At 41.4% G+C, this 15,525-nt stretch overlaps 2 protein-coding genes across 4 annotated transcripts; both read right to left on the reverse strand.

Moving 5' to 3' along the window:
• Positions 1–8,514: 8,514 nt before the first annotated feature.
• On the reverse strand, positions 8,515–10,177 carry LOC136354055 (NDR1/HIN1-like protein 26). Its single transcript, XM_066305655.1, has one exon. It carries the CDS (start codon positions 9,755–9,757, stop codon positions 8,849–8,851), a length of 909 nt encoding a protein of 302 aa, XP_066161752.1. The 5' UTR covers positions 9,758–10,177; the 3' UTR covers positions 8,515–8,848.
• A 721-nt stretch (positions 10,178–10,898) lies between these two features.
• Positions 10,899–14,834, reverse strand: LOC4350806 (TBC1 domain family member 15). Of its 3 annotated transcripts, none has more exons than XM_015761492.3 (11): positions 14,505–14,789; positions 14,187–14,282; positions 13,513–13,616; positions 12,721–12,993; positions 12,492–12,614; positions 12,316–12,404; positions 12,135–12,240; positions 11,939–12,036; positions 11,486–11,749; positions 11,257–11,340; positions 10,899–11,140 (listed from the first exon to the last, which is right to left on the reverse strand). In XM_015761492.3, the coding sequence occupies exons 3-11, from the start codon at positions 13,541–13,543 to the stop codon at positions 11,120–11,122; spliced, it is 1,089 nt and encodes a 362-aa protein (XP_015616978.1). In that variant the 5' UTR covers positions 13,544–13,616; positions 14,187–14,282; positions 14,505–14,789; the 3' UTR covers positions 10,899–11,119. The 3 variants fall into 3 exon arrangements, 2 of the variants coding, with proteins under 2 accessions (XP_015616978.1, NP_001410358.1); NR_186832.1 differs by having other exon boundaries at positions 10,914–11,140; positions 12,135–12,226; positions 12,721–12,980; positions 14,505–14,834; NM_001423429.1 differs by having other exon boundaries at positions 10,914–11,140; positions 12,721–12,980; positions 14,505–14,834.
• Between the last annotated feature and the right edge of the window lie 691 nt (positions 14,835–15,525).

The following is a 15,525-nucleotide window of genomic DNA, read 5'->3' on the forward strand; positions in this document are numbered from 1 at the left end:
CAGTATCTTAGTGGCTAGTAAGATGGAAACCTAAACATTCTTCATTAGGCTCTAAAGGATCATCAACCACTACTGATGAAAGAATTATAAACTGAAGAAAAGTTCCTCTGCAGTAGGCAGAAGTACTGTTCTAAAAGGTACTATTGCATAGCTACAACTTTTTTGACTATTTTCACAAGTTCCTTGAACCTATTTAGTTTGGGTCAAGAGCTACATCATAGTGCAATAGAATGCTATAAAATCTACTGCAACAGTTCAGTGCTCTAGCACTATGTTAAAACTATATATTGCACATATACTGAACCTTTTAGTGTGGAGTATCATTTATCATATCAGTTTGTCAGTTTGTATGTAACTATGGAGTAGTAAGACACTGTAAAAACAATGATGGTATGCACAAGAAGTGCAATTCATGGTGTGTTGGTTGCAAAGTTAATTTGCCTCTGATCACATACATATTCACCACAATCCAGGTAGGACCACATTGTCAGCTCTCTGCTTGTCCCTGTGATGTCCAATAGGAACCAGCCATAAGCTATGCACTAGTAGAGTGAGTATCATTCAGATTTCAGAGAGCTCTGCAAGCAGATGACATCACATATTTCTCACAAAAGGGCCCCACTTGCCCATTACTTATGCCATGGTCATGCCATGCCATGGCAGCTTGGCTCAGCACAAGTGATTGGTATCTTTTCTTGGTATCCCTCCCTGCAACAGAGGAATCCAGCAAGGGCATGTGGTTGCATCAGAGCAGCAATAGTTAGTTAATAAAAGCTGGAATCTTTTTTGCACAGTGGCATCATCTGTTGCTTCTGCTGTGGTCATGTAGTAGTAGTAGTATCATCAAGGATGAGTGAAATCCATGGTCCTTGCAAGCACCAAAGGAAAGGACTCATTTTGCAGCAGCCATAGCAGCAGCATCCATTGGACACTTGTTGAGATCCAGCAACAGTGAAGGGCAGCACAACAACAAGCGAGTGACACACTCACCAGCAGCCTGCAAGAGGCTCTGCTCCTGATTGAGCCCATTCAGTTGTTCTTGGCCTTGGCCATGGCCAGCCAACAGAATACAGGAGGAGACATTGCCATCAGATGATGTCCACCACATGTTCCTCCCCTTCCTCTGATGCTGATGCAAATGTTGATGCAATGCAACAGTAGCTGTAGAAGCTTCACTGTTGATGCAACTTGTGAAAAACCTTTGGCTAATCATATATGCAACCATGAACACAGGAAATTCTCTAGCTGGTAACTGTGTAACCCTCCATCTTAAGTACATATGAACATCTTGATTGCACAATGGTTTATGCAGTGAACAAAATTTCCTTTCAATGTTCATCTACATGACCATATATCTCCTTACCTGTCTAACTGTCTTTGAGAGGGGAAGAAAAAAAGAACCAATCTTTATGTGGATCTGGCTGAGATTTTTAGCTGTTCTGATGTCATCCAGACAACAATGAAGCTTACTACTACACTGCATATGCAATTGCTAACAATGAGGTAGGGGCTCCCACATCACATGGGACTGCCTGCATGAATCTCTGAATGAATGCATATGCTTTGCTTTCTCTTCAGACAATATTGCTCACTGCCCATGATGATAAGTATGCAATAATGTCATGCCCTGCAGCAAGAAATGTGCATTTGGCCTCTTATTAGATCAGATGCAGTGCAGTGCAGCTGTTGGTGGTGGTCCATGCCAGGATTGGTCTACACATGGATTCTTCCTCATAGGAAGCAGCAAAGAGTTTGATAAGTATATATGCATTTTAATACTCCTACATGAGTGATTGCTACTAGTATATAGTATATATATAGTATAGTACCTTGGTAACTGCAACCATTGTGATTGTGATGTAAGCTTACCTCATGATGGGGTTTAACTATGGTTAAGGTGAGTATCTAGATGAGTATATTACTGTTGGAAGTTGAGATTAGATAAGGGTAATCGAGGATTGATTCCCTAGATTGACGAGGATAATGCATGTTTAAACCTGCCACTTTCTCTCTATAATATTTGTGCACACGAATTACAGTATGGTCTTGCTAGCAGATAACTAGCAGAATCAAGTCATGCAATCTATTTGTTCCTTCTCCTTTTGTTTTGTTGGCTGAAAGCCTGAAAAGAAAAATGAGAGCCAAAGTGCTAGAAAGGAAAACACAATGCCTGAATTTTCTTGCCATAACATGGGAATAGTGCTTGCATTTGCAATTGATTTAAGGGTACAACAAAAAAAAAAAGAGAAGAAAAATTTGCACTACTATCTATCTTCTGTCCTGTGTCTCAACAAGGTGTTAGTACAGTCGGCAAACAATACCATGGCTGTACAATTCCATATGAAAAAAACTGGAACTAGAGCACATGAAGCACTGTAAGAAATCTTGTGTAAAATTTGAGACTTACTACCTCTAGGCAATCTATCTCCAAGCCCAAAGCACAAAGCCATGAGAGGACACAGACAAATAGGCACTGGAGCAACCTTGAAATCCTAATGCAGAGGTGGTCACACTGCAATGTTGGTCTGATCCAGCCTAGATTGCCTGTGAAAAAAGTTACTGTATTCTGTGGCAGGCAACAGTTTTGAGGATATTGTCATCTTACCCCTACCTTACAAACTAGTATGCCACTATTTTCATATGTAGAGTTAGTACTACATATGTATGCATGTTAGTTATGGTTAACCATTCTACCAAGATCAGAGATGCACCATGCCATCAATGATCTTTTTTTTTTTCATAATTTACTTATCCCTGGAAGGGATGTTTTGTCGATGTGGATCAGTAGTATTCTTTCATTTTTCACTTACACTGTAAGTCCGAGTTTAGTTCCAAACTTTTTCTTCAAACTTCTAACTTTTTCATCACATCAAAACTTTCCTACACACACAAACTTCTAACTGTTCCGTCACATCGTTCCAATTTCAACCAAACTTCCAATTTTAACGTGAACTAAACACACCCTAATATAATTTCCTTAATTCAAGAAACCTTGTCAGAACCGATAACCCCGGTCAATATACACACAATTTACCAAAATCTGCTAACTTCAAGATTCAGAGTTTCAGTGAACCTGACAAGTTATTCTACATTTCTACTCCTCACAGCCCCAAGAATGCAGATTTCTGGGAGACCTACAAACTGAACAAGCTGTTACTAGAATTCAGCAACACCATAATCTGAAGAAAATCTGTAGTGGCTACATTGGAGGCCCAATGAAGAGACAGTACTACTTGTTTACTAGTAGGGGAGAGTACTGATGAGTGTGGTACCAATGTGCCTACAGTTCTGGGGTTGTGTGAGAGTGAGGTCATCATAGAGAACAGCTACTAGCAGCTGCATGCTAGTACTGCATAGTGCATATACTGCATAGTGCATGTACATTGTACAATATACTAACATTGGGAGTAATCACACAGCTCAGCTGTCAGTGGACTATCTGTCGGCAATCTTCCCCAAGTCACCTCACTGTGTGTTGGTTCTTGACTGTAGATTCCATCTCCATATCTCTCCTCATTGTATTCTGTTTTGGCGCCACACAACCGCTCTCATTTTTGGCATGCACTTGTCAAGATCTGAATGGAGAATGGAAATTTCCCCTATTCGTCTTCTCCAGGTTTGTGGGGGGATAAAACCGTTTTCCTATGAAATTCATGTGTTCCAAATGGTTTTTTTTTTGTTGTGATTTGGACCATGATCATGGGGGCGCATTATATTTCTCAATGTGGTATCATCGGGACAAAAACCGTGTTGTTCCTTATAACGGAAAAACCTATATATAAATGAAAAAAAAGGAGAAAAACTTGACCCAAGGGAAGAAATATCTTGAAGGCATTGCGTTTAAGGCTAAGAAAAAGTTCTGAAAGACGGCTCTTATCTCTACAAGAACTCCATTGCTATTTTATTTAATACGTAGTTTAGGATAACAAGCAACAAAGGGGTCTTTTTCAGAAAACCAGGGTACAAGCTCTAGTTGGTAGCCTCACAACCAAATTACTTACCACCTTGCTATAAGCACATTATCGATGATTTCAACTCTTAGCCTATAATAAATAAAGGAAGCGAACCTAGCTGTTTAATATATCAACATAGGACACCAATTAAGGTAGTGAGGATTTTGCCCCCCCCCCCCCCCAAAACAAAAAGAAAGAAAGAAAGAAGAAGAAATAGAGGAGAGGTCTGTGGACAACTGCCAATGTTTCATTTGGGCCAGCATGACAATGACTAGAGCCTAGCCATGTCATGGCATTCAATCATTCAGTTATGAGGCTGAAACCATTTATCTGATGGTATTCAGCATGCACCACCATCAACCAACCTGGGGCAGCCTCACATGGACGGACTGCAAGTGCTGTCATCTCTCTATTCCTCCTCTCTCTCATATTCATGCTCCTGAGTTGATACACTTTTCAGTTTTCACCATGTTCTTTTAGCCTTGCAGAGGGCTCTCATTGGTGAGAGGCCGAGGCGTCCAAACAAGGCGCATGTGAGGGCTTTGTGTCTCTCAGATGAGCCAACTAAGCGTCTGATTGGTTCTTTGTTGCTATTGTTAACTTTGTTATTGCCAAAATTTTGTTAAATATATTTGTTTGGATTACTGCCAAAATTTTGTTTTAAAAAACAATTTGGTAGCGGCAATTTCTTTTACAAACTAAATCTATAACTAATATAAATATTCGTATTTTTCCGGTCGTCACATCTAATTTTTGTCCGTTTTTCGTCCATACACAATCTAATTCGGTTAGCAATAGCCAAGAAAAAAAATTGCAAAAAAAAAGAATCGGCGGCCGCCGACGCCACCGCCGCCGCTGGAGGGAGAAGAGAGGCGGCGGAGGGAGCGCCGATGCCGGATCCGCCCGCGGTGGCCGCCACCGCCAACGGATCCACCCTCGGACGAAGCCGACGCCGTCGTCGCCGCCGTTGAGAAGGTGCTGTCGCCGTCGAGGCCGACGGGGAGAGGGAGAGGGATCCATCCGCGGCCGCCGCCGACGCCGCCACCACCCGCCGCCGGATCCATCGCCGCCGGATCTAGGTCGGGAGGGAGGCGAGAGGGGAGGAGGGAGCCGTCACCGGCCCGCGGCCGCCGCCACCGCCAACGGACCCACCCGCCGACGCCGCTGACACCGCCATCACCGCCGGATCTGGGGCAGGAGGGAGGCGAGAGGGGAGAAGGGAGCCGCCGCCACCGTATCCGCTAGCAGCCGCCGCCACCACGGCCGGATCCACCCGCGGCTACCGCCGCCGCCGCCGTCACCACCGGCGGATCGACCGCGGGAGGGAGCTGCCGCCGACGCCGCCCCCACCCTCGGATCCGCCGTGGCCGCCACCAACCCGCCGCCGCCGACCCGAGAGGGAGAGGAGGAGGGGGGGCGCCGCCGCCGTCGCTTTGAGAGAGGGGATCGGGGGCGCCGGTCGCTGCTCCGCGCCGCCGCAGCCGCTCGGGGGAAGGAGGGGGGCGCCGCCGCCGTCGTCGCTCGGGAGGGGGGAGGGGCAGAGGGAGGGGGGAAATGAATCCTAGGGTTAGGGTTAGGGTTTGGGTGTATTTATTTAGGTTAGGATTAATCTGGACCGTCCATTCGATCGGACGGCTCCAGCTGCTCCCACGTCGGGCCGCCGGCCTATTGGGCCACCGAATGGAGGATGTAAAATGGACTTCAATGGAGAAGAAAACAGGCCAGACACATAGAATAAAAGGGAGGGAATATAAACTTTTCTATATTTGGCCTAATCATAGAAAAGAGGATTTTGATTTTTTTTCCAATTAAATAATTGTTAAATGCTTTTTTATTATTAAAAATTAGCAATTAAGCTCTGATAATTCCAATAAAATTCCAAAGAGCGTAACTAATCATGGAAAATTTAATAAAATTAAATTTAACCATGTCATTTTATTTTTCACACTTGCTTTACTTGTAAATTGATTTAATTATACACCTACCTATTTAAAAATACTAAATATTTTAATTAATTACATAATGTAAAGTTTTCTTAACTTTTTCTCAATTTTTTTCTGTACACTTACTGTTGCAACGCACGGGCACCTTTGCTTATTTTAATTAATTACATAATGTAAATTTTTCTTAACTTTTTCTCAATTTTTTTGTTATGTACACTTCCTGTTGCAACGCACGGGCACCTTTGCTAGTGGATGATAAATTCTTAAGGAATTATACGGTCCTTGAGAGGTACCAGGAGAGGCACAGTCGCACAGACATATTTATGCCCTATTGGGCACAACTCGAGATCGTAGATCCTCACTAGATTTGAAATTTGTAAGTTAAACTAAAGTGATTTTAAAAATATATGTTTATATATAAAATTAAAATAAAATGTTTTATCCAAATGTTACAATGTAATCATGAATCCAGATACATAGATTTCTAGAGCTAGGAATATCTTAGCTCATAAAGTTGTGCCAAGTAAAAAGCTGGGCTAGGAATATATATATATATATATATATATATATATATATATATATATATATATATATATATATATATATATATATATATAGCCCTACTTGGCACAGCTTTATGAGCTAAGATATTCCTAACTCTAGAAATCTATGTATCTGGATTCATGATTACATTGTAACATTTGGATAAAACATTTTATTTTAATTTTAGATATAAACATATATTTTTAAAATCACTTTGGAGGGGGGAGGGTGGGTGGGGTTTGTGAGGGGAGTAGTTTAATTATAATGCACCCTGGGTGCGGTTTAGCGCATCCACACACACACACACATATATATATATATATATATATATATATATATATATATATATATATATATATATATATATATATATATATATATATATATATATATATATATATATATATATATATATATATATATATATATATATATATATATATATATATATATATATATATATATATATATATATATTATATGGGGCAAGGACAATTATTTAGTATGGTTGAGTTTTGGTTACAATCCAAACAAGCCTAAAAGTTTCTTGCTTTGGCTTGATGATGTATTGGAAAATCTGGAATGGCACGTGATGAATCAGAAAGCCTGGAGGCAAATGCATATGCTTGTCCCAGTGATAGATTCCTTGTCATGTTAGGATCGAATCCAACATTGGTGGCCCTAAAAAGCATGCAACAATGCATGCCTTCTTTCTCCAACATGCCTCGAGCAAATATGATCCAATCTTACCATTTGATTTTTCACTCATGATGTCGCCTGAAATCAACAAAAACACCTGTCCATCTGCTTGCCAACAGTCTGCAAGAACATGAAAAGAGCTTCTAGCTTAGAGAGAATCCCTTATATGCCACTCTAAATTAACTGGCTCCCTTATATGCCACTTCAAATTGGCTTCTCCCTTTTGTGCCACCGTTTCAAGTTTCTCCTCCCTTTTATGCCATTGCCGTCAGTCCACCGTCAGTTGACCGTTAGCTTCATTGTAAAAAGATGCATTTGCCCTTGAGAATTAGTATACAACCAATAATAGGTATTTTAGTACTAATATAGCTACTAGATACAATATATGAAAATTGATTTTTTTCTGCATCATATGCAATTTTAGCTATTACCATCACAAATAAATTTTCAACGTAAGCATGAAATATGCAGTTTTCTAACAATATTTTTAATATAAAGAGTATTTTTCACTGGTTCTGATAAAACTTTGTTCACTCAAAAAGGATTTAAAATAAATTAGTTATGATTTTTTGAAGTTTACACATTTTTTAGTTGAGAGGGCATATTGGTCATTTACGAAAAAAAAACTAACCTTTGACTAACAGTCAAGTAACACTATAGTGGTGGGAGTGGCATAAAAGGGTAGAAAAACTTAAACTAGTGGCATATAAGGGAGAAGCCAATTTTGAGTGGCATATATGGGAACTGGTCAAATTGTAGTGGCATATAAGGGATTCTCTCTCTAGGTTATGGCCTGGTTTGGTTTAGTTTCTAATTTTTTTCTTCAAACTTCTAATTTTTTCATCACATCAAAACTTTTCTACACACAAAAACTTCTAACTTTTCCGTCACATCGTTTCAATTTCAATCAAACTTTAAATTTTGGCATGAACTAAACACACCCTATAATATACTTTGCAAATTTATACGTAGTACAGACAACTTTGGCATGGCCCATGTAGCATTAGTTTGGGCCTTGGGCTTGCCACAAACACCAGAACACAGGCCGAATGTTTACACCAGAACCTTGGGCTTGGCCCATGTAGCATTAGTCTGATGCCATGTCACGAGCTTAACAAGTACAGTCTGTTTGCATTTTACAAGCAACACATCTTTATAATAAAGTCATACCCTACTGTGTTCTAGTTCTCTAAAATATCTAGACAAAATCATAGTAAATCGATAATTTTGATAAAATATTTATACTTATACGAAATTCACTCTTAATAATAATACTATCCATTTAAGCATTTATTTCTATTTCAAAAAGGATCGAAAGTGGTCAAAGTTTGCAGCGAATAGTACTCCAATGAAATTCACTCCTATGAAGATTTAAATTCAGAATCTCAAGGTGCTATTCAGGCCACTGTAATTTTATTTTAAACAGAGGTACTACTACAAAGTACAAACTAAACAAGAAGACCAAATAAAATGCTTTAAAAATCAATCAAATAGAACATCATGCATTACATCTACCATGTACAATACTCTTCAATTTTACTATTTACGGCTGAATTTTTCTTCTTACATAACAGTTTTTTTTTCTACTCCCTTCGTTTCACAATGTAAGTCACTCGTATTTATTTTTTGCACAAAGCAAAGGGAAATCAATGGACAAGAAAAATCAATAACTGATCATGTTTTGTCCGTTGATCGAATGTGTGATCATCATCACGAGAAGTATCTCTCGCAGGCGGCGCCGACGGACTCCGGCAGCAGGTTGCCGCCGGAGTCGACGACGATGTGGCAGTCAACGTGCATCCTCCGGCGGCCGGACTGGAACCCGACGGCGCCGAAGCCGGTGGTGAGCCGGAACCGGATGGCCGTGGTGAGCCGCAGCCGCAGCGGCAGGCGCCCCGCGCGGAGGCCCGCGGCGAACGCCGGCCACGCCGCATCGGCGGCGGGCCTCGGGCCGACGACGTCCAGCACGCCGGCGATGAACGTCGTCGTCTTGTTCGGCTGGTACCAGCCGTCGGCGAACGCCGGGCCGGTGGCGACGAGCACGGCGGCGGCGCCGACGTCGTCGCCGCCGTAGAGCACGGCGGCGCGCGTCGCGTCGTAGTGGATGCCGATGTGGCGGTTCGGGTTGCGGTCGGAGACGTTGAAGGCGACCTTCTGGTGCCCGCCGCCGCCGGTGGCCGGCGGCGAGACGACGGTGAAGGAGACGACGGCGAAGCGCGGGCGGTGCGGGCGGAGGCTGAGCCAGACGACGAAGAGGACGACGCCGGCGACGAGGAGGAGGACGAGGAGGAGCGTGCAGAGCGTGTTCGCCACCACGGTGGTGCAGCTGGCGCGGGTGTGCTCCGCGACGCGCCACCTCGCGCGTCGGCCGCTCGCCGGCGGCGGCGGCGGCGCCGTCGTCGTTCGCTCCTCCGGCGGCATGATCACTCGCTCGCTAGCTCGAACGAATCGTTCGTGTTTTTCTTTTTTTTTATCGGTTTGGTAATAATGGTGGTAATCGGATTGCTGACATTTGCAAGGTAGGAATTTAATCGAATGGAAGCAAAGATTAGCAGCTGTTGATAAGAAGTTCTTGCCTTGCAGACTGAGGTAAGCTGAAAACTTTCCTGCAGTTCCCATGTCTCTGCAGCATGGTTAACTTCATTCCGTGTCTGATGGCAGAGGCTAAAGAATGTCATAGACTCGCACCTTTGTATTTAAATATGCTAGTTATAGTGGCACGACCAACCCACCGTGCTCGTCCTTGGAATAAGTCTATTTTGCATCGCTCATCTCTTTGGGTCGACCGCTGACAGGCTACGGCCTGCGGGAATAGGAGATGTCGGGCAGCGGTTGTGCTGATCATTGGTCCGTGCCGGCACGTTGTGCCGAGGAAGAGGCCCGGGCACAGCCCAATGGTCGGGTTGGGCTGAACCAAATCTCCGTGTAGTGGGTCAAACTGTCGAGTTGCAGACCTTTTGGCCAACTATAGTTATAGATCCATGTATTACACCGGTTTCTTTATTTATTTTAGTGAAATTTTTTTTGGATAAAGTGGGTTGATTGGTTTTTTTTTTAGAAATCGGTTTTTACGATGGAGAAGTGTATTTTAGAAGAAAGAAGGGGAGGCGAGGAATGAGGACGACACCCTTTTTCAGTTGTAGAGAAAAAGATAAAATTGTTGGTGTGCAATTTTAACCACTATTTTTATTAGAATATAATGATAATATATCTAAACAAATTACAATATTGTTTGATTTTTATGTTTTCAAACAAAAAATTTCAGAGCTATTGATAGCTAAAGTTTCAAAAAGTGACTGAGGCATGGTTTAGTTCTCAACTTTTTCTTCAAACTTTCAACTTTTTCATCATATCAAAACTTTCCAACACACAAACTTCCAACTTTTCCATCACATCGTTCCAATTTTAATCAAATTTTCAATTTTGGCGTGAACTAAACACACCTTGAATAAAGTCATCACTGTCATATATTTAAATACTGAGTGAGTAATTCATTTAAATTTAAAAAATTAACCTTAGTATTGCAGACTAATGGTAGTACTTACCTGCCATAATCAAACAATCAATACACGCATAAGGCTGTGTTTAGTTCAGCGTAAAGTTTGGATTTTGGTTGAAATTGGAGATGATGTGACTGAAAAATTGTGTGTGTATGACAGGTTGATGTGATGGAAAAGGACTGAAGTTTGGATTCAAACTTTGGATCTAAACACAGCCTAAGTATAACGGTTTCCCATTTAAAAAAATGGTTGAATCCAGCTAAAAGCAACCATGAGTTGTTTCCCTTTGGCCTCCATTGATTCATCAATAAATAATGTTACATGTAATATTCTCCGTGTGTTATATGGTGGCTATAGTTTAGTGGTAGAATTCTTACCAGCCACAAATTAACGAACTTTGTACATTTTTCTCACAAATTAGGAGAAAAGCAGGAGTAAAACAGAGCCACGATCAAAACCAGGAGTAACCCGGAGCTCGTTGTTATGGCTTCTTTCCCTGGATCTGCCAAGAGAAGTAAAGAACAACGATTGGTAAACCAGTATACCTTAATACTTCATCAAGCATTGCAATGTGTGGTAATAAGCTGCAGTAAAGAGGAACTTGTAACTGGTAGTTACCTTTTTAAGGTATTTCCTGTGAAGTTTCAATGCAACAGCGCAAGCCTTTTTCGCATCCAAATTCCCATTAACATCATTCAAAATCTGAAATCAATGATTGTGAGTTTTCTTATATGGTACTCCAAGTTAGTTTAGAACGTATATTATATGTTATGTTCATCTGACAATGAAGCAATCTTATGGATTCTTTTTCTAAAGAAGATAATAGGAATGGATCGATCCAACTTACCCTAATAACATCATCAATCCCTCGAGCTTCCTGCAGGAGCTTCGCACTGTTCTCCTTCAGAACACTAGCAACCAGGAAAACAGAAATCGGAACAGGACCATCGTTGTCACTAGTAGCCCCATTCTTCATATTGTCTCTCTCGTACTTGCCAAATTGGCGAATTGATTTTACTTTTTGCCTATGTCCTGGAGTTACACCAGTTGCAGCATCAATATGTTCATATGTGGAGAAGATGTCAGGATCATATTCTAGAGCCCACATCATCTGCAAACAAGTTTCAGAAGAAAATATGATCATCAATTAATTATCTACTGTAGTAAAAAAATGTTTTTGATAATATGACCGACTGCATAAAACATCAATTGTGTTGGTTAATAGATCAAATCTCTTCAGATGAATGAATAGGATGTTTAAGATTTAGTACGACATGTCAGAATGACCAGCAGTGTTTACCTCCCAAAGGTATAGTGAGTCCCCAAATGATAATTCACGCCGAAACAATACCATGAACATGCGGAATGCAAAGAGATAATCACCCCCACCAAGTGTTTCTGCATTCAGGGATCAACAGGACCAATTGCAGAATGTAACATCAGCAAATGGACGTCCAGGGTTGACTGTTACAATCTTGAGAGTTTTCATTGTGTACCTAGGTGGTCATGTAATTTTGGGTCAAGCACTTGAATGATAGACGCAAGGTGCTGAAGCTGGTTCTCCACCCCAACAGATTGCTGTGTGCATCTGAAATTTCCTCGCTTTATAATAAAAGTTACTACTAAAATTATAAGAAAAAAACCCCACATTAAAGACTTTTTGAGAAGCAGTTGTACCAGTCTACGCATTAATCTCTCAAAGCACCAAAATGCATCTGCTTCGTCGTTGAGCAGCACTATCATCGGTGAGCATAAATCACTCATTCCTGTTTAAGATTGAATAAACACCTGTCAGATTATTTGGGAACTACATAAGCATTTTTTGTGCAAGACGACAGCATTGTGCACCCCACCTTGACAATAGCCAATTTCTTTGTCGATCCAAGCATATACAGCAAGAATATCCCATAACTTCGAAAGATTTTCTTTGTTCTCATAAAACACCATGGATCGATCAGTGCGCAGCACATCAAGGCCTGCGTAACGTACACGTGGACACAAAAGTTAGGAACATTTATAAGCGCAGGCACAATGGAACAATGGCAGGCAGGAGGAACAAAAAGATTGATGTATGGACCTTACCAATTTGATGTAGCAAAAGCTTCCATTCGATAATTTGTTTATCCACCACACAATTTTCGGACTTGTCCACCTCATTTTCGTTCCTGCTGCTGGATGAACTACCTTGCATTGTGTGCTGGTCTGAAGTAGCTTCGAGCAAAACCAAAGGATCCTTAATAGGTTTTCCATCCTCAGTTATAATTGGGGCTGTGATAATTTTACCGCTACCAACATGGGAGTCCATATCTTTGCATTCTTGCTTCCATATGGCATATTGTATTCTACATAGATCGTCTGTTACAATGTTGAGGCTAAACAGATAAAAAGTTTGATGATTGCGTCCTAATTATCGCAATAAAAAAATAGTATGAAGAACCAGGGGGGAAGGAACTGCAATTCTTATCAGTCATAATAACCAATTTTCAGTTTGCAGTAGGCATGTCAAAGAGAGTTAGCACCAATCTTCCATTTCCAAGGTGATATCGTTGTGCAAGACTGCATGCTGCAACCCTTTGCTGCACTATGTGATCTGCATTTCAGCACTTGTTTGTCTGGCTCTTCACCAAGGAGTAGTGACTAATGACTAATGCGAGCCACAGCTGGGTTCAGTGGCAAACCAAAGGGCATGAAAGACAAAACAAGATTGCAGAAGCACAAACTAGAGCAAGGGCAGATGCAAGTGGTGGCACAGGCCCGATTTGGTTGTGCCTCCAACATGATACTTTCTATCTGTGGCAAAGCATGTGCATTCAAGTATTCGACTCTTTGTAAGGAAAACCAAATTACTGAACAAATTTATAGAAAGTCGCTTACCTTCTTTTCTCCCTAATCTGCTCGCGCTCATCAAAAGTGCTCCCAGGATCAAAACAGCCAAGTAAAAACTCCCAGACCTCTCCCCTGATTGTAGGATGGACACCCTAAGAGAAATAAACAGATCATTTTGAGATATTCGTCTATACCGGGAACTATCGAGATGTTTATTATGATGGATGGGTTGTTCCACCATGGGGCCATCCCATTATTTTGGTTAGGGATGGGCGCAGGTCACTCTGTGGACATATACCATTGAGTTGCTAACCGTTCCTTGTCAAATAGGGACTAACCCATGTTCAATCACTGAAGTACGATTGAGTGAGATGATCCACCCTAGTTCAACTAAACCAACTAAAATACATTTCTTTCTAGTTCATATTGTGTATGTAGTTTACTTGTTAAACTGGAGCGCGTCAACGTTTACCCACGGGGTAACCCTGCGCTCGCGCACACCTAACTTGGATGGAATGACTCAATTCCTTGTTCCTTCTATCAAGCATGTGCAATTTGAGGGACTAACCAATTCCTTTTCCTCTAACCTTACCAAACTGACAGTATCACATTAGATAGCCTCCCTCCCAGGAAAACACATAAAAGGTTTCCATATCACAGAAAGGACAAAGTGGCAACAAGACAAAAGTTTTTTTTTTCTTTCAAAGAATGATTTAATTTACCCCTTTCTGTATCCGGTTCAGAACCGAAGCAATATCCAAACGGCCTTCACGCGTAAACGCAGCATGCCATTTCCGAACGCTCAACGTTTTCCCAACCTGAAAAATTAATTGCAGAGAGGGATAAATCAATCTACCGGCACACTCCCAGAAGGCTCAATTAATTGCTCATAAACCAACAATTAACCCTTTGAATTAACCCTTTGAATTAGAACGATTAACTCGCAGCGATGAAGGATGATACATCAGAAAAGTAAATCAAAGCAGTAGTAGTAATTAATGAGGAGGAGAGATGAGGGGAATCAAGAAAAAAGGTGAGACCTTGATCTTGAACTTGGTCTCGGGGACCTTGTGGGTGCAATCCGAGCGAATCTGGTAGAACCCATCTGCAACCTCCCCTTTCCCCGCCCTTCTCAGCATCCTCCTCCTCTTCCTCTTCCTCCTCCTCTAATTGCAGCTTGGATTGCTCGATCTTGTGCTCCCTTTCTGCCTCCAGCAGCAGCAGCGGCGACGAATCAAGAAGCAAGAAATCGAAGAACAATCGGTGGATCAAGAAGTCAGGACTCAGGAGAAGCAAGAAAGACTCTAGCTTTGGGTCAACTGGACGGATCAGAGATTGGGGCGAAGAAGAGAAGAAGACGCGTTGAGGTTGGTTTGGGTTTCCGGGTGGTTCGGATTCCAGCTCCAACTTCGCTGGTGCTTCGCTGTGTGTACTGTTTAGTTTGTTACTAGTACTGGAGTACTACTACTCTCGGACTGTCAGATCCTGTTTGGTAACAAGGGGGAGAAAAATCCAGGGGGATAATTTTTCAGCCCCATGGTTTGGCATATCAGAGGAAAAAGCGAAACGGTATATTTTTTGCAAATGAAAAATAATCTGTGAATAAAAGTTTTATATATGTATTTTTAACGATCTAAAAAGTAAAGTATAAAAAATAAACTACAATGAAAAAAACTCTAAAATCAACTCTAAATTTATGGTTAAAAATTTAAATTTTTCGCTGATAAGTATAAGTATAAACGAAAAAAATGAGGCTGTTTAAAGGTGAGCAAAAGGTCTCCTAAAAACCCAATGGAAAATTTCCATTTCATTGTTTTGGGGAGAGAGGACGGTTGCCAAACATCCCAACAAAAATAATTATATGGTAGTAACAGTTTAGAACAAAACTAAAAAACATAAGATATTAGAATAATGTCATTGTTATACAATAACTAGAGCTCAGAGTGTCGCCTTGCCATAGTTAAATCCATCCACGGTTGGTCGAGACCACTTGCAAATCTCCACGGCTATCGCTGTGTCTTCACAATGAAAAACTCTTCCTAATATATGACCCATTATTCG

The sequence above is a fragment of the Oryza sativa genome, chromosome 11 (assembly GCF_034140825.1).
Source record: "Oryza sativa Japonica Group chromosome 11, ASM3414082v1".
NCBI lineage: Eukaryota > Viridiplantae > Streptophyta > Magnoliopsida > Poales > Poaceae > Oryza > Oryza sativa.

Coding starts and splice junctions, on each gene's coding strand:
- LOC136354055 (XM_066305655.1), bottom strand. CDS start 9,757: ATGGGAACTGCAGGAAAGTTTTCAGCTTACCTCAGTCTGCAAGGCAAG.
- LOC4350806 (NM_001423429.1), bottom strand. CDS start 14,603: ATGCTGAGAAGGGCGGGGAAAGGGGAGGTTGCAGATGGGTTCTACCAG. Junction 11,341..11,485: donor GGATTGATGATGTTATTAGG/GTAAGTTGGATC, acceptor CATTGATTTCAG/ATTTTGAATGATGTTAATGG. Junction 11,141..11,256: donor ACAGGAAATACCTTAAAAAG/GTAACTACCAGT, acceptor TTCTCTTGGCAG/ATCCAGGGAAAGAAGCCATA.